We start from the raw sequence: 23,110 nt of genomic DNA, 5'->3' as shown, positions 1-23,110 counted from the left end.
GAAAGATATGTAATATACACAGCATTTAGGAATTACAGATTTCATGGCAAATGGGAATAAATCTTAATATTTCTATATGGAGATATTGCTGACAAATATGAAGCAATCCAAACCATTACTTATCTGTCTTTAAATTCCAGTGACGGTGAATACTGTCACACTTATCCTTGTGTAAAGCTTTGTGAATTGTGCTGGGTCTATTTGGTATTGCTATTTTGAATGGATGTTGGTGGGGTATTTGGTCACTTTGAGTCAATGGTGGAGCCAAGTTTGTCAAATAGTGACCTATAGGACCCAAGCTCTGCTGTATTTCACCTTAGTGACCATCGTGATTGCTCTATTTCAGTCCACCCGGATCGGCATGTCGGTGAACGCCCTGAGGAAACAAACCGATGAAGAAGAGGTGATCACTCTGTCCAAAACCCTGATAAAGTCTTGGAAGAAGCTGCTGGGTAAGACAGGTCTTCATTCTTATCTCCCGTATCCTATCTATTTTTCTGTCACGTTCATAGCTTGGGGTTAAAACCACCAAACTCCCCAAATAAAATATCTTATTTTTTTATGTGGTGGCTGCATTTTTTTTTTTTTTTTTCATTTCTTACCTGGTCTTCCTGCCAGTAACACACCATGTTTTAGGGTGACAACGCTCTGTATCTATGGAGGAGCAAAATTGTCACCCTAGGCTTCTCTCCTCATTGTTTTGTAGTTAACAGAAGATAGCTGGGAAGGCTGATAACATGATTTCGGTTCAGTGCACATGAAGTTACAAAGACACAGGATTTCTGGCAGGATCAACAGGTATTTTTCTGTACTTGCGAAAAATGTACTTAGCCTGGAAGAAAAAAAAAAGAAACCAAATGCAGCCACCATATCTGATGACCAGCAAGCTGCAATATAATACATTTTTGTTCTTGAGTTTAGTTATGCTTTCAGTCACTCTCACTATGCTAGATATGCGCTACATGAGGCCTCGCCCTTTATGAGGAAAGGATTTGTGGAGCCCCACCCCTTTATACCTCAGGGGAGAGGCTGTGCAGAGCTCCTCCCACTCATTATTTACAGCACAGGTTATTTAGAGGTCCACCTCCACTCATTGCTCATGGGACAGAGTATTCAGGGACCCTTTTAGGCTCGGTCCACACTAGTGCGGGCCGTGTTTTCCAGTTGCGGGTGCGGGAATCGCATCAATGTGTTTTAACCACTTCATGCCCTTAGGACGTACCTGTATATCCTCAGTGGTTATAGTGAGATCATGGCCTACCGACCTGCAGCTCGACCATGATCCCGGTACCAAAATGTTCAGCTGGCGATGGGCTTAATGTAGAAGTGATCCGAGCGGCTCTACAGCCGCCCATTCATTTCTATAATGCGTGTGATCAGAGAGCCTGGGACTGCTGCCTTTGGGTGTCCTGAAGAGCGCAGAGGGGAGGAAGATCCATCAGTACCTGCCCCCTTCCCCCCTGAATTAGGAAAATAGAAGCAACGAGGATTTCGTTACTTCTGGTTTCGGTTTGATGTTTCCAAGCCATTACCGGCTTGTGAAGCATCCGATCAAACGGATCTTAGCTAGATCAGATGTTTTTGAGGGCAGATGAGAGATCTGGGGTCTAGTAGACCTCAGATCTCTCAGTAAAAAAGTACCTGTCACAGGCCATGCTATCACAGGAAATATTATTCAATAAAAAAAAATTAAATAAAATAAAAAAATATATATTGTTTTATTGCAACCCACCACCCCACCACCCCACCACCCCACCACCCCACACACACACACACACACACACACACACACACACACACACACACACACACACACACACACACACACACACACACACACACACACACACACACACACACACACACACACACTGCTCACGCGCAAATGTGAGAATGCATGCGCATACCCACATGCTTATATAAGTAGAGATTGCACCAAACACGTGAGTTATTCTTGTGAATGTTAGAGCGAGAACAATAATTCTAACAGCAGACCTCCTGTGTAACTCCAAACTGGTACCACGTGAGGGCTTTTAAAGCATCGCCTATGGAGATTTTTAGGTACCGTAGTTTATCGCCGTTCCATGGGCGTGTGCAATTTTAAAGTGTGACATGTTAGATATCTATTTATTCAACATCTCATCATCTTTTTATAATTCACTTGAAAGTGGACACTTTATTGTTTTTGTGTGCACTAAAATTCATTAAGTGTACTTTCTCCTGAAAATTTGTGCAAATATCGTGTGACCAAAAAAATTAGCAACAACCAACATTTTCTTCTCCAGGGTCTCTGCTTTCAAAACATTAAAAATACTTGGGGGTTCTTAGTAATTTTTTTTTTTTTTTTTTTTTAGCAAACAAATGCAGATTTTAACATGTATGTGAGAAATATTAGAATTGTCCTGTTGTTTTTTAAGTGATGAAGGTACATTTAACCAAAGACCGGAACTTTTGGTTAATAAGAACGGTCTGCATTGGCCCATAGGCAAATGTCATGATATCTGCCAGTCAGAAAGTGCGAATTTGGTTGGCTGCTTTGTGGCAATACAGACAGTTTTTATCATAAGGCTCATTATTAATCATGACCCACCACAACCTTTTCTGTTTTCTCCTGTAGACAGCTCAGACCAGCGGGGGAAGGACAAGAATCAGAGCTCCTCCTCCTCGAAGGAGCCCAGGTACCGGTGTTTCTCCTCCTGTGAATCTTGGTTGTGCATTGTCATTTGTTTTTAGATGGGGCTGAGAACCTTGCCATTGGACAGGGAGAACCTGATGACCCTCTGTGCTCATTTTTTTTTAGTTCGAAGAAGCCCGAATCTCCAAAATCTCCAAAAACACCGACCACTCCAAAGATGACCCGATTCCCCCCTCTTCCCGTCACCTCTGACTCCGTGCGGACCAAGTGCAGAGAGATGTTAACTGCAGCCCTGCAGACCGATGGTAATGCAAGCCAGTATTCATCCCATGTGTTTGCTTCTGTGTGCAGCCAGCCATGTGATTGACAGGCAATGAGAAATATTGGGACAGATCTCTCTAAATCCCCTAAACGTATCCTCTGATTATTGAAAATCAGGTCATCAGAACATACGTAAAACCACATTTTTATTAGTTTGAGATAGAGAGGGGAATGTTCCTTTTCTGTCTCTTTCCTGTTGGGGGGATTTTTCCTTTACACCCTGTCCTGGAGACACAACATGGAGTAGAACTGGAACCACCTTGAATGTGTTGTATTGCCAGCAGATTAAAAGTGGATCCAGCTCTTCTTCCTAGTCCCCTTCAATGGAGGAATGCAGGCCTATTTCCTTCAAGAAGGATTATGAATGGATACACGAATGCTCACACTCAGGTACAGGTAAATGGTGATCAGTGGTAAGCACTGTTTCACTTACTGGCATTTAGTGGCTACTTTCTCTGATGCTACACTGGCTCTGTATTGTCTACCTCCTCTTTAGTTTTTGTCTGTATAGTGAACTAGAAGGTGTTGGGGACATATAAACTAGGTGTAGAGACGTGATCAATATAGATGTTTGTCACACTTGAGGTTAGTATTAAAAAGGTTTATGGAATTTGACAGTTCACAGGTGGTGAGTAAAGCCAACGCATTTCGTGGGTAGTGCCTCCCCTTTTGTCAGGGTTGTGAGGGTGAGTATTGTCAAAACTGAGCTGTAACCAAAAGTCAACTCTGATAGGTGGAGAATGGACATGACGGTCCTTGCCGACTTCTATATGGGAGGCCTAGTGTTGTCTCTGCTTTTTGACTGCAACTGAAAGGCTCTATCAGAGTTGACTATCAGTTCCAGGTCAGGTCCCAAACATAATCACCATCACAGTCCTGACGAAGGGGGAGACACTTCCCCTGAAACACACTGGCTTTACTCACCACCTGTGAACTTTTAATATTAACCTCAAGTGTGACAAAAGTCTATATCAGGGATCCTCAAACTACGGCCCTCCAGCTTTTGTGGAACTACACATCCCATGAGGCCTTGTAAAACTCTGACATTCACAGATATGACTAGGCATGATGGGATGTGTAGTTCCTGAACAACTGGAGGGCCATAGTTTGAAGACCCCTGGTCTATACCGAGCGTGCTTCTACACCCATTCAGATCTACTTTGTAGAGTCTGGATGGGTGTAGAGGCACTCTGTATAGATGCTCGTCACAATTAAAGTTAGTATTTATTTATTTCTTTTTTTGGGGGGGTTTTTATTTTTTTTTTTTATTTTTTTTTTCCTGCACTTTTGTGTCTACCATGGAGGAGATTAAGGTACTATCACTGAATACCAAAGGACTCAACCAACCAGAAAAAAGACGTATGCTTTGGGAGGATTTGAGACGTATGAAAGTGGATATAGCTCTGATTCAAGAGACTAATTTTAGAACTAATAAATACCCAATTTTACAATCTAGACATTTTCCTCATGTGTACCATTCTACTAATGAGGAATCTAAGTCTAGGGGAGCATCTATTCTTATTACAAACAGATTACCCTGGATATACCGAGACTCTATTGTGGACCCTAGAGGTCAGTTTGTTTTTGTAAAGGGCATGGTAGGGGAAGCCTTGATTACAGTAGTATCCCTATTTGCACCAAACTATCAGCAAGATTCATATTTGTCTCAGATTCTGGACAAATTGTCAGATTTTGTTGAGGGACAATTGATAATGGGTGGAGAACTAAATATCTCGCTGGTCCCCTCGATGGATGTTTCTTCGGGATCATCCACGACGGCACCTAGGGTGCATAAGGAAGTGTCCCGCGCCCTTAATCGGGCGCAACTAATGGATGTGTGGCGGCTCTTTCACCCGTCCGAACGGGATTTCACTTTTTTTTCTCCACCACACCAGGTCTATTCTAGACTGGATTATTTCCTGATTCCACATGCAAAACTCCACTCAGTAATTGATACCTCTATAGGCAATATCACGTGGTCAGACCATGCCCCCGTGTTCCTTAGATATTCACTAGGGAGGATGTCATCAAACTCCTCAAAGGTATGGAAATTGAATGAAAGTATACTAGAAAGTCCTGGGGTGATAGCGGAAGTAACAGAGGCCCTTAGGGAATACTTTAGAATTAATGATACGGACGATTGCAATATCGGCCTACTATGGGAAGCCCACAAACCTGTTGTACGCGGCATACTGATCAAACATGGGGCACGCATTAAAAGGGAGAGAGAGAGAGAGACCGCCCTCCAGTCGTTGCTGGCTAGGCTACAAAAAGCGGAAGCATGCCATAAACATGCCCAAACACCAAACAACACGCAGGAACTGGTTACTATCCGCCGACAAATTACGGACATACTCCATGATAGAGCAAAAAAGGCTATCCAAAGAGGAAGGAAAATAGGATGCGAGGTTGGAGACAAATGTGGGAAGGCATTAGCAAATGCAGTACGGGACCTCAGGACTTCATCATATATTACGCAGGTGAAGAATAAGCAGGGTAAGAAACTAGTGATGCCAACTCAGATGACGCAGGTCTTTCGTGAGTTCTTTAACCACTTAAGCCCCGGAGGATTTGGCTGCTAAAGGACCAGGGTTTTTTTTGCGATTTTTTTTTACTGCGTGACTTTAACGGACAATTGCGCGGTCGTGCGACGCTGTACCTAAACGAATTTGACGTCCTTTTTTTCCCACAAACAGAGCTTTCTTTTGGTGGTATTTGATCACCTGTGCGATTTTTTGATCACGCGCTATAAACAAAAAAAGAGCGTAAATTTTGCAAAAATAACAATATTTTTCACATTTTTTATATGAAATTCCCCAAAAAAAAAAGTAAAAATCAAAATTTTTTAACATTTTTCGGCCAATTTGTTTTATGCTACCTATGTTTGGTAAAAAAAATCGCAAAAAGCGTATTTTGATTGGTTTGCGCAAAAGTTATCGCGTTTACTAACAAAGGGAAAGATTTTCGTCATTTTTGGTGGTTTTTTTTTTAACGCGTAATGGCGGCGATCTGCGATTTTTTTTTCGGTACTGCGAAATTGCGGCGGACAGATCGGACCCTTGACTGACATTTTTGACACTTTTGGGGGTACCAGTGACATTACTGCAGTAATCAGTGCTATACATATGCACTGTTACTGCAAAAATGACACTGGCAGGGAAGGGGTTAACTTTATTGGACAGGGAGGGGTTAAGTGTGTCCTAGGGGCGTGATTCTAACTGTGTAGGGACATTCCTATTGGTGTAAAAGCAAAGATCAACCGTTCTACATAGTAGAACGGACAGATCTTCACTTTTGCACAGGGAGAACTGACAGGCAGCTTGTTTACACAAGCTGCTCTGTCTTTCTCCCTTCACAGGAGCGATCGCAGTGTGACTGGCGGACATCGAGTCCGCCGGTCACACGCACTGACTTGTCTGTGAACGAGCCGCGGCGGGCGCGCGCCTCGGCGGGCGCGCGCCCGCCCGCGATAGGCTCGCAAGTCAGTGACAGGCGAGTGACGTACCAATACGTCACTCTGCCTGGCCGGGGCTGACCGCCGCAGTATATAGTCGTGCGGCGGTCGGCAACCGGTTAAAGACCTGTATAATCTCCCAGTTGCTACCCCGGACCTGGCCCAGGTGAAGGAATATATTGCGAACTCAGGGATGCCTCGGCTATCCTTAGAGGTGACGGAAAAACTCGAGACACCCATAATACAATCAGAAATATTCCAAATTATTAAATCGATGAAACCGGGCAAGGCGCCTGGACCGGATGGGTTCACTCAGTTTTATTATACCTCTTTTTTTTCAGAATTAGGCCCTCATTTGGAAAAGCTTTTTAACTCCACCAGAGAAGGACCAGCCTTTCTTAAAGAAACTCTGAAAGTACACATCACTTTAATCCATAAGGAGGATAAGGACCCAGCAGATTGTAGTAGCTACAGACCGATCTCCCTTTTAAATTTTGACTTAAAATTTTTTACAAAGTTACTGGCAGCACGATTGTCCCAACATATACAACCGCTGATACATTTAGACCAGGTTGGGTTTATACCTAATAGAGAGGCGAGGGACAACACAATCAAGGCCCTTAACCTAATTCATATTGCCTCCAATGCCCGCAAACCGGGAATTTTTTTAAGTACAGATGCCGAGAAGGCATTCGATCGGGTCAATTGGGATTTTATGTTCGCTGTACTGAGGCATGTGGGCTTAGGAAATAATATGCGGAATTGGATTTCGGCATCCTATTCCATGCCATCTGCACAGGTTAAGGTAAACAGTTTTCTTTCAGATCCCTTCCCCATTAGCAATGGGACACGGCAAGGTTGCCCCCTGTCACCCCTCTTATTCGCGTTGGTTTTAGAACCCTTTTTATGTAAAATACGCAGCCACCCGGATATTTGGGGTATTCCGGTGGGTGGGGTACAACACAAGATTTCGACATACGCAGACGATCTGCTGTTTTCACTAGCTAACCCGATGATATCACTACCTAACTTATTGCAGGAATTTGACATATATGGGAAACACTCAAATTTTAAAATTAATTTTACAAAGTCTGCGGTGATGGGAGTACATTTAACTATACCTATGCGAGAGTCGATTCAAAAGAACTTTAAATTTAAATGGCCGGAGCAAGCTATTCACTATCTAGGAACTAATATACCAACTAAATTAAGTCAACTATTTACTTTGAATTTTCCCCCACTTATGGTTATGACACGGATACTGTTAGAAAAATGGCAGAAGGGACTACACTCATGGTTTGGGAGGTGTAATCTTCTCAAAATGTGTATCCTCCCAAAGTTCCTATATTTATTTCAAACTCTACCATCTCAGATCCCATTGAAGTTTTTTAATCAGGTAAATACTTTATTTTTAAAGTTTATCTGGCCAAATGGGAAACCACGGATATCAAAAAATTGGTTGAGCCTTCCGAAGAGAATGGGAGGGATCGCTTTACCTGATATTAGGAAGCACTACCAAGCCGTTCACCTAGGTAGAGTGGTAGACTGGGGCTGCCACTTTAACGCCAAAATCTCAGTTCAGATAGAGCAAGCACAGACCCCTGTGGCGTTGAGTAGGACCCCCTGGATATGGAGGGAATGCCCTTCGGCATTGAAGACACATCCTCTGATAGGCGGGACACTGAGATCGTGTGAGGCAATTCGACTTAAACAGAGGTTATTTTCAAGAGACTCCCCACTCTACCCAATTTCAGGTAACCCTAACTTTGAGCCAGGACTATGTACTAGTCGTTTTTTGAATCTGCATAGAACCGGTTTATTCCAGGTAACAGATTTCCTGATAGAGGATAGATGGCCAACGTTATTAGAACTGATAGAAGCACAGGGTCCATACACTCTAGCGGTATGGCAGGCTTTACAATTGCGCCACTTTCTAGGTTCGCTCTAACCACCAAGTACTTATATCAGATCTCTTACGGAGTTTGAGGATTACTGTTCTGGTCAAGGCCAGAAGAAGGGCACTTTGTCATATATGTATGGCCTATTGGTTACTCCACAGAATCAACCGGCTTTACCCTGGATTCGTAAGTGGGAGATTGAGATGAGTAGAACATTCTCACCTGCCCAAATTAAGAAGATGCTCGCACTAACACTAAAGTCCTCCAGATGCACTAAATTGCAGGAAACAAGTTATAAGATTATGTCAAGGTGGTACTATACACCAGCTAAACTGCATAAATGTTACCCGGAAGTGTCAGAGGCATGTTGGCGCTGTAACAGTGCAGAGGGAACTATGCTCCATATTTTTTGGGCTTGCCCCCGATTAATACATTTCTGGTCGGAAATCCGTAGGATTATTCAGAAATTTACTTTACACACGATTCCAAATGATCCTGCTCTCTTTTTATTGAATATGTCGGATCTTCCGATGTCAGTATTTCAAGAAGGCATTATTGGCCATCTCCTTAGCGCAGCTAGGGCTTGCATACCCTCAAAATGGAAGCAAAGCTCACCCCCTACGGTTTCGAGTTGGATACTTAAAGTGGAAGCAATCAGGAGGATGGAGGAGTTAGTCTGGGCATCTAAATACAAGCAGGAGAAATTCACCTTACTATAGGGAGGCTGGGACGGATTTGTGACATCTGCGGAAGGAGCCTTACTACAAGGTAGTTGGTAGAGTGTGGTGTTCGGCTGGTAGACTGGTCCCCTCCATGGTGATCACAGTGTTGGATTTTTTTTTTTTTTTATATTATTTTATTATTACAGGTAAGGGGGGGCGGGGGGGTTATAGCAGATATGGTATTAACATGATTTTTCTAGTTGAATACATTTAAGATTAGGAAGATGTTGATAACTGTATCTGTGTTGCCGGAATGTGCTTTTTTTTCTTTTTTGGGTGATATTTTGTAACACAGTGTTTGTAACTTTCAGCAACGATAAAATAAAAAAAGATTTAAATTAAAAAAATAAAATAAAATAATATTATAAAAAAAAAAAAAAAAAGTTAGTATTTATAAAGTTTATTACAATTGACAGTTCAAAGTTGGTGAATAAACCACCGTGCCAACACTTTCATCAGGACTGTGATGGTGAGTATGGTCAGGACAGAACATGCCAGTTCTCTGCTACCTGGCAGCACCTAAAGGACCCTATTAAAGTTGGCTTTCACTTCCAGGTCAGTCCTGACCATACTCCCCATCACAGCCTTGACGAAGTGGGAGGTACCTCCCCCGAAACACGTTGGCTTTACTCACCGCCTGTGTACTGGCAATTTCAATAGACTTTTTATCAGTAAAGGCTGGTTCTCCATGGGCCGGGGGGGGGCGGCAGACGGACCACACTGGCCCCTACAGCATACCCCCTCCCACGGGTCGCCGGCTCGCTCACCATATGAAGGGCAGGCAGGCAGGCAGCAGCGGCGGCGGCTTCTGCATTTCTGCATTTCCTCCCTCCTCCTTAACCAGTGGCATGGCTTCTCCTTTCGGCCAATCGTGAAACGGGTCTCAGGACCCACTTCCTGATTGGCCAGGAGGAGAATCCGTGTGACAATGGCGAATATTCATTCGCTGTTGTCACACAACTGGGTGGGCTCGGGGCGCAGTGCTCTGCGCCCCAAGCCCATCCTTTTTTGAAGCCTATTAGAGCCTCTGGCATGTGTCCGGCACCCTGCATGTAGATAAGGGGCCGGACGCATGGATGGGGGGGGCGGCGCCCCTGCGCCACCAATGGACGGGCCACCACTGCTTTTTATATTAACTTCAAGTGTGACCAATTTCTATACCAAGTGCTCCTCTACATCCACCCAAGTCTACATTGCAGAGCACTTTTATATTGCCACCATAGAGGCAGCAGCCAAGACCCAAACCAGGCCCACCTACATCTTCATTGATGACAAACCCCCTTAAAGGAACACGCATCCCAGATCACCCTCAGTGATCTAGTCCAGCAATGTCACACATACTCCTATAAACTAGTGTGGAATCATTGTTATACTGTATATTTGGTTCTTTCTGGACAGCAGTTACAATTCACCGGTGAGCGCAGAGATCTCCTAACTGTTCTATTGTTTTTTTCTACTGCATGATAATAAGGGTTATTCTTTCTAGAAATGATTGCAGTTGCCATTTTTACAATACATATTCAGACTATGGTGTTCGCTGTCCCTGTTTTTAAGCTACTTCCAGCAAGCTGGAACAAAACGTTTTGCAGGGGACCTTTCAGACTTCTATATTGGAAGCCTAGTGTTGTCTCAGGAAAGTTGACAGTTTATTGTGCGTGAAGTTACATGTACCCCCGTTTTCTGACTTCATCTTTATTTTATCTTTCCAGGAGATCACATTGCGATCGGTTCAGATTGTGAGCTGTTGGCAGCACAGATCGAGGAGGATATCCTTTTTAATGCTGTGCTCTTGCTTGGGGCAAAGTTAGGCTGAATACACTTAATTTCATCGCACACCGGAAGCGGAAGTGCGTCATCACGCACCGGAAGAGGCCACGTTCCAAACAATTGGGGGTTTCCTTTAAAAGCGTGCTGCATGAGGGGAGCTTTTGCCTTTGAAAACGCCTTTTGCAGGACGAAACGCGTCAGGCACGCTAAGCCCCCATGCAGTCACGCTATTTGAGCCGCGGCCAATGACTTTTAACATGCCTGTGTCAAGCAGCTAAATTGTGAGTTTTTTACCTTTTAATTCAATAAAAGACTTGAATGTACTTCACTATGTGCGCCCCCATTTGTCTCATTGGAGGTCATCCCCTGTGTGCACCTGGGGTTCAGTGAGGTTCGCCGAATCCATGGTCTATGGTTACCCGGAGTGTCTATGATTGATAGGAGAGGAATTCTGTTGCAGTTTTGTCCCTGGTGGTGGATATCGCATGCCTGTTTGACCTTCCGTAACAGGGGGTCCAACTGTCCGGTAAGGTTACATCCTTATTGTTTATGTGATCTATGCCTGAAACTCTACTTGCAAGATTGATGTGGGATTCACGGTCACATTCCCAACATCTGAAATCTCCCTCCTATGGACTTATGGACTTTGGTTCACCTTCATATTAGTTAGTTATCTATTTAGTGGCGCTGTACCATCTTTACATTTTTCTGGGTTTGATATACTTTGTACTAGCAGCCTTTAACTTCACCTTTTTTGTGCGCAGCTTTCTTTCCCTTTATTATAACACTTAAGTTCTGGCTAGCTCACTAGATTTTTTTTTTAATGCCGATGCCAATTTTTTGGTCATCGGATATCGGTATCTGCTGATATTTTCGGACATATAAAAAAAATATTTTTCCAGGTACTCCTTCTGGAGGGATCTGGGGGTCTAAAAGACCCCAAACCCCTCCTCGGCACCGAAAAGCATTCAAAACGCCAAGTTTGGCTGTTTTGAATGCTGTCCGTTTTGTGAATGTGGCGCCGAATACCCGGAAGTGATGTCATGACATCACTTCCGGGTTTTTTACATGGAGAGCCGAATGCAGCTTTGATCGGATCCTCGGCGTCCGTGCAGGTAGGATGCCCCGGTCTCCCGGTGGGATGGGAGACTCGGGCGAGCCGCGGAAGGAGGCGGGAGGGGGGGGGGCTCTCCTTTCTGGATTGATCCATACACAGAGCCAGTAGACAGCCCCTACAGGGGGCACGCATGGAATACTGCCTGGACCACCGTGCAGAGACTTCCCTCAGCAGGACTATCCCGACATGCTTGTTGAACTTACCTCTATGTAAGTGTTCCAATAAATTTCATACAGTCTACACTTAGAAGGCGCTTCTATTTCTGCTTTTTTATATCGCTGCGCATGCCGGAATGAGAGCAATAATTCTAGCACCAGACCTCCTTCGTAACTCTAAACTGATGACTTATAGGGGGCTTTTAAAGTGTTGCCTATGGAAAATCTACAGTACTGTCATGTTTAAGGTTTGACGTGTTCGGTATCTATTTACTCGGGGCAACCTCAGCTTTTATATTTTACCAAAAAAGTTGGGTAATTTATTGCGTTTTTGTGACCACTAAAATTAACTTTTTTTTTTTTTTTTAACTGAAATGTTTTGCTTCCTAGATCTTTGCGCTAATATAGTGTAACCTAAAAAATTGAAACTACCGCTATTTTATTCTCTAGGCTGTCTGCTTTCAGAAACATTATAATATTTGGGGGTTTTATGTAATCTTCAGGCCTAAAATGATTTTTTTATACGTGTGCGAAAAACGCATATATCGTTTTGGCGGCGAAAATGTTAAAGGAGAAGTTCACCTTTAGGAATATGTTACATGTTCCACCTGTAAAATTCTTTTCGTTTAAAAAAAAAAAAAAAAAAAAAAAAAGCTGGCTCCTAGATTCAAAGCAAATTGAGGTAAGTAGTATGGGGCCCGTAATTTCTAACAGCAGCCCTGGCAGGGACTCGGGGCAATTTCACACGGACACTCTGATCAGTTCCATCTATCAGTTTTTCTGGCGGACCTGATGGGATGCTCTATTCAGCCGTATGGACAAGTGGATTTAAACAGACTTGTGTCCATTTACACCCGTCCACCTCCAAGTCCATCCGAGTCCAGAAAAAAAATGGAAAAGGACTGTGACCTTTTTCCGGACCAAAGTGTGACAGGTCAGAGGTAGCCTGATGTAAATGGACCGAGTCGCTTTACATTCGGGGCACCCATAGTGCTGTGTCCGCTGGGCGCAAACTGAACAGGTTGAAAATAGTGATCGACCGATATAATTTTTCCATCGCCGATACCAATATTTTGGTCATCTCGTATCAGTATCGGCCGAATATTTTCGGACATTTAAAATTTTTTTTTTTTTTTTCAATTGACCCGTTACTCTTGTGGAGGGACCCCAAACCCCTCCTCTGTACTTAAAAGCATTCAAGACATCAAGTTTGGCAGTTTTGAATGCTGTAGTTTTTTTTTAACCTGGCTCCAGTACCTGGATGTGATGTCATGACATCCCTTCCGGGTTTTTGCATGGAGACCCGATCAGAGCCGAATGCGGCTTTGATCGGGTCTTCGGTGGCACTGCAGGCTGAATGCCCGGGTCTCCCGGTGGGACGGGAGATCCTTGCGAGTCGCGGGAGTGGGGGGGGGGGGGGACGTCCCGCTCCCCCTCCTTGTAATGACAGCCAATCGGCTTCTCAGCCGCATCGGTTGTCATTAAAAGACAGCCGACCGTCGGCTATGGACGCCGGTACTGGGGTGATGTCTCTAGCTGCAGCCATTATTTCGGTACAGCACTTTCCCAAAATATCGGCAATATCAGTAACCTCAGGGGCCGATTCTGATATATCGGGGAAAGTGCAGATCGGCCCTCGATATATCGCCTTTGCCGATAATCGGTCGATCCCTAGTTAAAATATTGACACCCGTCCCATTCTGCTTACTGATCTCCTGCTGATCATTGTGGACTCCGCTCCTTGTGAAAGGGTCCTTAGGGCTTGTGAATGATCCAGCTGTGCCTGTCCCCCAAAGCCGCAATTATTTTTCACCTAAAGCAGTAGTAAAACATGCTTTTGTGATTTTTTTTTTTTTTTTTTTTTTTTTCTTTCTTTTTACCTACAGGTAAGCCTATAATAAGGCTTACCTGTAAGTAAAATGATTAAATGATAAAAGGATTTCTTTAAGCCAGTGGTTGTCAACCTATGAGCTCAAGGGGGCTTCAAATACTCCCCTGACAACACCAAATGGCCGCACATAACGTTCAATATATGTAATGCTTGAGAAGACTGTCAGATATTGCAGACCTAATATAGGAGATGAGGGTCAGAGAGTGTGGACAGGATACATTGTTGGCGGGGTATATGCTGCAGAAGACAATATGAAACTGGGAAAATGTGACATGAGGCTAGAGATCAATGCTTTTACCATAATCAATGTTCTTACTACAGACTGCTGAGGTCCAAGGGCCACATACCATATACCAAAGGGCCACAGGCTGGGCACCAGGGCTGTAAGTTGCATCAGTGCTGCCAAGAAGTAAGAATGGCGCTTTGCCTTCGTATAAGGAGAAGTACAGCCAAAGCTTGTTTGGCTGTACTTCTGTGGATCACAGGAACGTAGTTCGTTCTGCACTTCTGTGACCCGTTTTCAGCAGACAGCGGGCTGAAGCCCACTGTCAGCTGACGTCGCACAGCTGGTCCAGGATCGTGACAATAAAGTCGGGATCCGCCCATAGCTCTGGACCGGCACCTGACTCAGCCTCTCAGCCTGAGCCAGCCGCTCCCGCCCCTCCACAGCCCAGCGCTCCAGTGAGCGTGGAGAAGAACAGAGCTGGTAACTGACAGTCCCCGGCTCTCTGCTCACAGAGCTCTGAGAACCGAGCAATCAGCGGTGTTTGATCGATCAGTTTCTCAGTCTTGGAGCCGGCGTGCGACAGATGTGAGTATGATTCCAAAAAAATACCAAATTCCCAATTCTTATTTAATATTTTTTTGGCCATAATAAAGAAAGACAATATGTCCAAATAAACTCAGTCACCAGCTCTCTGATCAGGGAGAACTGAGCGATCGGTGGTGTTTGATCCATCAGTTTTAGAACCGGCGGGGGACAGATGCTGCATCTACCTAGGTAAGTATGATTTAAAAAAAAAAAAAGCCGAACTTCTTCTCTTTTTAGTTACATAATTTATCAATGTTTTCGGACCCTTGACTATTCTCACTAGTATATGGGGAGGTGCAAAACACCGACATGAAATACAAGAACCGGATCCGAAGCCGAATCGCCAATTTGAAGGACTCCAAGAATCCAGATTTAAGAAAGAACGTGCTGTGTGGCGCCATCACCCCGGAGCAGATTGCCAACATGAGCTGTGAGGTGGGTTTGCGCTGACTTGGCGGTTAATAATGATCGTACTTTGACATTTATTTTCCATGTGTTTCCTTGGAAGGGAAGTATGGATTTAAAGGGGTTGGTTTAGTTTTAGGGTTAAGGCTAAGTTTTTTTAGGGGGTTTAAGGGTTAGGTTGCAACCAAGGATTAGGATAGTAGATGTTTTTCAGTGCTACTGATCTCTTGTAGCCTCTTTGCAGCCACTTCCTGTCTACATGCACTCTAGCTTATAATTGCATGCAATTTCTAAGTACAGGTTTCCCAATGGTGACAACAGTGGACCATGCCTGCGGAATGTGTGCTTGAAATGGCCATTTGTAGTCTCTATCACAGGCCTGTATGACAGGGTGAGAATGCAGGAGCACAGTTGTCAGACGGGGGACAGAGCAATGTCACCCAATAACAGGAAATATCTGAACAAGGACCCTCATGGCAGCATTTTTCTAGGTATTACTTTAACCACTTGCCAACCGGCCGTTGTAGTTTTACACCGGCAGGGCGGCTCTGTCTCGCAGAATGACGTACCTGAAGGGCGCTTAACGGGACCGCTAGTGGGGGTGCACAGGGGGAGCCAATTAGGGGGTCTGGCGGCCGTGATGTCCACCGGCACCCACGATCGCTCCCCATGTAGACAGAACGGCGGTTCTGTCACTGATGAACAGGGATCCTGTGTTCCTCTTATTTAGGAACACGTGTCTGTGTTCATGCAGCAAGCCCACCCCCCCACAGCTAGAAAACACCCCCTAGGGACACATTTAACCCTTTGATCGTCCCTGGTGTTAACCCCTTCCCAGCCAGTTTCATTAGTACAGTGACAGTGCATATTTTTAGCAATTATCCCTGTATTAGTGTCACTGCTTCCCAAAAAAGTGTCAGTTAGTGTCCCAGCTGTCCACCGCAATATCGCAGTCCCGCTAGAAGTCACTGCTCGCTAGGGCTGAACGATATTCGATGTAACATCGAATATCGTGCTGCGGGCGTGGGCGATAGTCACATCGCCGGATCATGCAATATTGGGGACTCACAGTGAAGGTAGAAGAATACAGCCCGACATCCGTCCCACATGTTAAGTGCGGCGTCCTGCAGCTCTCCTGACTGAGCGGTGAGCAGCGCGATGTGAGCAGCGGCACAGGGAACCAATCACGCATGCCTGCACACCTGATTGGTTCGCTATGCCGCTACTCACGACGTGATTGGTTCGTGGGGCGGAAGTGTATTGTGGGGGACTGGAGTGTGCTTCCAGTGCGAAGGAGCTGCCTGGTGGAGAGGACTACAACTCCCAGTGTTACCCCCACTTCCCGCCACCATTACTTGTTAAACAAAATAAATAAACTTACATAAAAATATCCCATAATTTGTAGACGCTAAAACTTTTGTGCGAAACAATTCAAATTCACTTATTGGGATTTTTTTTTTTACCAAAAATATGTAACCGAATACATATTGGCCTAAGTTGATGATTTATTGATTTTTTTTTTTATTGGATATGTTTCATAGCAGAAAGTAAAAATTTTTTTTTTTCCTCCCAAAACTGTCGGTCTTTTTTTGTTTATAGCGCAAAAAAAAACCTAAAACTTGCGGAGATGATCAAATATAGGAAAATAAAACTGGAAAATTTGTGGGGAAAAAAGGACCTACATTTTATTTAGGTACAGCATTGCATGACCGCGCAGTTGTCAGTTAAAGTAACGCAGTGCCGTATCGCAAAAAATGGCCTGGTCTTAAAGGGGGGCAAATCTTCCAGAGCTGAAATGATTATTTAAAATCTGCAGATTTAAAAATTATTGATTTTTTAAATTAAAATGATATCATCATAAAGTTTACATCAGGTTTTAGCTTTGAGTTTACATCTAGGGACTACTGCAAGGTGATGGTGGGGTGTAGAGACATTTTGGGGAAGCTGAACATGATGGGGTGGGGGGGTTTAGTTCCCCCAACAACTACCATCCTACCTGTTTGCCAGTTGCATTGTCTTTTTCTTGTCCTTTACTTCCAGGAAATGGCAAGCAATGAGCTAAAGGAGATGAGGAAAGCCATGACTAAGGCGGCCATTCAGGAGCATCAGATGGCCAGGACTGGAGGAACGCAGACCGATCTGTTCTCCTGCGGCAAATGCAAGAAGAAAAACTGCACTTATACCCAGGTAAGTGCTGGGTGCACCTGGCCTGGAGAACCACTAGAGGGCTCTGCTGGATGCGACTTCAAAACAAAGGGCCTGACAGATGGGAGCTTGTGACCTTCGTCTGTCATTATTTTTTTCACATATGATTTTGCTTTCAGCTGGGAGGAAAGGGTGTTTTTTATTTGTTTTTTTTTTTTAGTTTTTTCTTTTTTTTTTGGGGCTTTTTGACAAAGTGCTGCAAAAGTGACAGCACCTCAAAAGTAGTTTGTAGCGGGTTGTAGAAATATTTTTTATACAGATAAAATGCTGATTCCTGGCACTTCATTCGTTGCTTTCTACTTCCATCATGTATTTTTGTTCTTTTAATTGTGTACTATTCCTATATTGGCCAATATAATAGGTTCCCTTTACTTCGTGGCGTAAAAGCACTGTGTACTTTTTCGGTTTACTGATGCTCTTGTCTTCCACCAACCCACCTAGTGGCTCTTTAGGGATGGAGATCGCACTGTTTGTAGGTAGGTGATGGTGTGGGTGGGTAGGAGAAATTCCCTTCCAAAGATTTGTGCCCAACTTGAAAGGAGGTGGCAGTGAGTCCTACCAGGACCTTAGCTGCTGCCTCAGGGTACGGCCTTACGGTTTCCGCATGTAACCTTGGAAAGCAGATAAAGGAAGGAAGAAAGGCGCCGCTGAGTGTAGCAGATGTACCTTTTAATCCATAACAAACACATAAACTTACGTGGAGGCTAATGTATATCCTGGTAGCTCCGGGGTCCCTTCCTGGTCCACGGTGATCCCGTCCTCAAGCTGACCAGCAGCCAGGAGATGACACTGCAGGGAGGACCAATCAGAGGGACTGAATCAGACCGAGGCAGTGGTGGAACGCATGCCTCACTGATGAACCGCACGAGCGTGATGGCATGGAGGGGGCGGTAACGCGTTTCGGAGCATGGAAGTGACAGCTGGTGGGAAACCTAAGTGGCCGGCGGGCCAAATGGCAGTGTTCAGAGCTGAATGGCCACTGAGACGCCAAGTGATGCATTGTGGGAAGGCAGGGGGCGTGTCATCACCCTTCCCTTGGTTGGACTAGGAGAGGAGTGTTGAGGAATTAGGTGTTGCCAGTATGGGCTAACTACAGGTTCTCTTAGATATAAAGTCACATGTGCCTGGGGCTATTTATTGAATGTTTATTATAATGTGCAGGGACTGAATATAAACTAAAAAAAATCACCACCTTTTGTATATGTAAATAAATTGTAAAAAGTTCAGTATTATATGTTGAAAAATGTGTATCTCTTTTTTAGGTGCAGACACGCAGCGCTGATGAACCGATGACTACATTTGTTGTGTGCAATGAGTGCGGAAACCGCTGGAAAGTAAGCTTCATTGCTAATCTCTACATTGCTTTCAAATGTTTAAATCTGACTCCAGAACAGTCCAGGAAACAGGATTGTATTCATAGACTACTGGTCATATTCTGATACCATACCTTCAGGTGATTGGCACTGGCAGGGTCGCCCCCTAGAGTGTACCTATATACCCCCTGCCCATGCCCTAGAGCATACCCATATAACCCCGCCAATACCCCTAGAGCATACTCATTTAACCCCACTAATACCCCTAGAGCATACCCATATAACCCCGCCAATACCCCTAGAGCATACTCATTTAACCCCACTAATACCCCTAGAGCATACCCATATAAGCCCGCCAATACCCCTAGAGCATACTCATTTAACCCCACTAATACCCCTAGAGCATACCCATATAATCCAGCCCATGCTCCTCGAGCGTACCCATAAAATTCTGCCCATGCCCCTAGAGCGTACCCATTTAACCCTGCCCATGCCCCTAGAGTGTACCCAAACAACCCTTCTCATGCCCCTAGAGTGTACCTATATAACCCTGCCCAGGCCTCTTGAGTGTACCCATATAATCCTGCCTATGCCCCTAGAGCAGCCTTTCTCAACCGGTGTGCCCCGGCACACTAGTGTGCCGCCAGAGGTCCTCAGGTGTGCCGTGGGATCATGGAAGAGAAGGGCTGTCAGATGAGCCCGATCTCCCATTTCTCTGCTGTACATCGGAACTGTGAAGAAGCTCTGTCAGCCTCAGCAAAGTGAAAGTAAAGGGAGGGGGAGTGTGTTGTGCTCTCTGCTTCCCCCTACAGTGCAGTACGTGGCTGTGAGGAAAGGTATTGTAATAGAACTTTTAAAGTTTGTGTATATGTGTGTTTGCACATGTGTTTGTCTGTCTGTGTGTGTGTGTGTACATGTGTCTGTATGTGTGCATGTATACATGTGTTTGTATTTGTACATGTGTTTGTATTTGTACATGTGTTTGTGTGTGTGTGTGTGTGTTTGTACATGTGTTTGTATGTGTGTTCATGTATACATGTGTATGCGTGTGTGTGTGTGTGTGTTTGTACATGTGTCTGTGTGTGTTCATGTATACATGTGTATGTATGTGTGTGCATTTGTATGTGTGTGTGTGTGCGCATGTGTCTGTATGTGTGCATGTGTCTGTATGTGTGCATGTATACATGTGTATGCATGTGTGTGCATTTGTGTTTGTGTGTTTGTACATGTGTTGTGTGTGCACATGTGTCTGTATGTGTGCATGTATACATGTGTATGCATGTGTTTGTGTGTTTGTATATGTGTTGTGTGTGTGTGTGTGTGCACATGTCTGTATGTGTGCATGTATACATGTGTATGCATGTGTTTGTGTGTTTGTACATGTGTTGTGTGTGTGTGTGTGTGTGTGCACATGTGTCTGTATGTGTGCATGTATACATGTGTATGCATGTGTGTTTGTACATTTTTTTGCATGTGTGTGTACGTGTATGTGTGTTTTGTGTGTGTATATATATATATATATATATATATATATATATATATATATATATATATATATATATATATATATATGTGTGTGTGTGTGTGTGTGTGTGTGTGTGTGTGTGTGTGTGTATGTATGTATGTTACTTTTAATCCTGACCCCCATTCCTGTACTGTCAGAACTGCTTTTTAGGGCTTGTTTCTGATAGCAGCAAGGGCTGCTGCTCCTTTGAAAATCAATCCTTGTTTAGATCACTTTTCAGAGGCATTTGGCAGGCGGTAAAGAGGCAATATGTTGCTGCTCACCTCGTGTTTTAGGCCCGGAAATGCAGCACCACCACACCACAACCATGCACACAGTTGCAGGGTGGTTGCAGTGCAGCCCCATTCACCCTGGGTATACCTCCAGCTGCAGCCACCACATGTATACATCCTCAGATGCTGCCTCTGCAGCTAAAGAGGGAGCAGATGAGGGTAGTAAAGACAGCTCAACCGTGTGGTTTTACTGCCCCTCCAACCTGACATGTGAACAAGCCCTGTGTGGATGTGTGCTGTGTGTAGGGCTTCAATGGGGATCCCTACCAGCAGAAATGCAGGGAAAGAAGTCCCTGACCCTTTTTTTAAACTTGTGCCGCACCCAAAGCATCCCATGTTTGCCAAAGTGTGGGGTGCCATTAAGAATTAATGGCACCATTAAAGAGCAGAGCATTTGTCTGTGTGTCAGTAACGAGCACGATTCTGCGCGTGTTCTGCGATACACAGTAACGTGAATCAAACCTTGGGCAGGGGTGCCTCAAGACTGAAAATACTTTTCAAGGGCGCCCCGACTGAAAAAAGGTTAAGAAACACTGCCCTAGAGTGTACCCATATAATCCAGCCCATGCCCCTAGAGCGTAACCATATAACCCTGCCTATTTGGCAAAGCTTAATTTCTCTTACGTCCTCCGACAGTCGCCGCCACCTCTAAGTCATCACTATTGGGTATTGACTTCCGCTCCGCAGGAGTAGCTAGGCATAAGACTTAGTCAAAAGAACAAAGACATTTGCATATACACACCCATGGGGGCTGTCCCACTGGTCAATACCCCCCTCAGTGAACACTCCCAACTCAGTTTTTTTCTGCCTAGCGTCAGGAGTAGTTAGGCTTTCCCTGTGCTGGGGCTCCGGTCTCAGCCTTCTGATCTTTTTTATTTGATTTTCTTTCAAAAATGTCAGTTTTTTCTTTGTTATACTAGCTGTTTCTTTTGTCAGCTTTAGTTTTTAGTCGACTCTTCGGATGAAGATGGATTCATGCGGAGCTGGGAATCGGACTGGCCGCCCTGGTTCTCCAGGGCAGAGGGTCAGAGGGACCCCCAGCCCGCCATCGAGCGTTCAGCCATGGTTCGTCCTGGCATTATGAACGACCCATCCCTGCTCGCAGCAGGGATGCAGCTGTGAGGTGGCTAACTTACTGGACACATCTGCGATATTGCAGTGTAATGTCCTTGGCAAAACAGCATTCCCTGTCAGCTGAAGACAGCGGCTTTCCGTTCTGAGAGGCACCCCACGCTATCTGGTAAGTACTTCTGTCTGGGGTGGCAGTCCTGTGTTGCTGTGTGTCCCCCATGTCTGTGCCGGTGTGGGGCTCCCTGTTGCGATCCCTGTGGGGGTCTTCTCTATACATGCGCTGCGGTGCGGTGTATATATTTGGGGGCCCCTTCCCCTGTGTCACTTCGGTGTGTGTTTGGGGGTGCAGACGTTGTGTGTGTGTGTGTGTGTGTGTGTGTGTGTGTGTGTGGCGGCCGCAGCGGGGAAAAAACGCGCGGTCCACCTTCTTTACTTTGGGCAAGCATGTTGGCTTCACTGTGGGCTGATTTACATGCTGTTTTGGCGCCATTTTGCGTGTGGCAGAACGATCGTTCCATGCACATGTCGGTGGCCATTTTCCCGAAGTCTCCCATTCAGTTCTATGGGCAGCCATTTTTCCTGGGTCATTTGCAGCTTATAGTTCAGCCTCTCATGACCTAACTTCCTTTTCCTCTGAAGCAGCGATCTAGGTGGTAACACTCTGTGGGACTCTGCAGACTGTCTCTTCCATAACCTTCTGTGGTGTCATTTCTGGCTCAGTTTTCTTCTCCTATTGGGGGTCTTTGGTCACTGTACATATAGCGGTGGGCTGCGCACTCCGCAGCGGTTTTAAAGGGACAGTACCCTTTTATTGCACTGTTATTTTCACCTTGGGCAATGGAATCTCAGGACAGCAAATTCCCTCCAGCCCTGGTGGGGGACCCCAGTCCTGCTGTGGCCCCTGTTATGCCTGATTTGACCGCTGTAGTGGCGTCTTTAGTGTCCAAAATGGAGGTGCTGATGGCTGAACGTGCTGCTAGGAAGAGGCCCAGATTATCTCTCTCCTCTGATTCAGATGGTGATGGGGCTGCTGCGGCGGGCGTGCCCTTTTCAGGGTCTCGCTCATCCTTAGACCCGCGGAGGTGGTTGATGTTTCTCCCCCGGGGTCGCCTGAAGAACGCGCCACCATGGATGAGTTGATTGTTTCTGTAAAAGAAACACTACATTTGGAGGATGAGCCCAGTCCTCCGGGCATTGTGTCCTCTTTTGGTACTCACAGGACCCGCAAGTCGGTGCAGGTTTTTCCCTGCCCCGCTGAGATTCATTACACTGTAAATGAACTGTGGCGCACTTTAAAACGTCCATTCATGGTACCTAGTCGGTTTAAGTAAATTTATCCCTTTGCACCGGCTACGGAATCGCGATGGTGTGTGCCTCCACAGGTGGATCACACTGTGGCAGTATTGAACAAGGCTACCTTGATTCCTACTGAGGAGACCCCGGTTTTTCGGGATCCCACGGACAGGAGGTTGGAGTCTCTGGCCCGCCACTCCTACACGGTGGCGGGTTCCTTGCTCAAACCTGCTTTCGCGTCCATTCTGGTGGCTC

The 23,110-nt window shown here is 45.2% G+C and overlaps 1 protein-coding gene across 1 annotated transcript in view; it reads left to right on the top strand.

Moving 5' to 3' along the window:
• The window catches only part of TCEA2 (transcription elongation factor A2), a 68,803-nt gene that overhangs the window by 13,215 nt on the left and 32,478 nt on the right, over positions 1–23,110 (top strand). Inside the window, exons 3-9 of the mRNA XM_082271556.1 lie at positions 347–452; positions 2,618–2,678; positions 2,801–2,940; positions 10,740–10,796; positions 15,052–15,206; positions 17,217–17,363; positions 18,644–18,715. Coding sequence (XP_082127682.1) covers positions 347–452; positions 2,618–2,678; positions 2,801–2,940; positions 10,740–10,796; positions 15,052–15,206; positions 17,217–17,363; positions 18,644–18,715 — 738 coding nt within the window. The remainder of the gene's footprint in view (positions 1–346; positions 453–2,617; positions 2,679–2,800; positions 2,941–10,739; positions 10,797–15,051; positions 15,207–17,216; positions 17,364–18,643; positions 18,716–23,110) is intronic.

Source organism: Pelophylax lessonae, assembly GCF_965119305.1.
Source record: "Pelophylax lessonae genome assembly, chromosome: 11".
NCBI lineage: Eukaryota > Metazoa > Chordata > Amphibia > Anura > Ranidae > Pelophylax > Pelophylax lessonae.
This window is presented reverse-complemented; position numbering and strand designations above follow the sequence as displayed.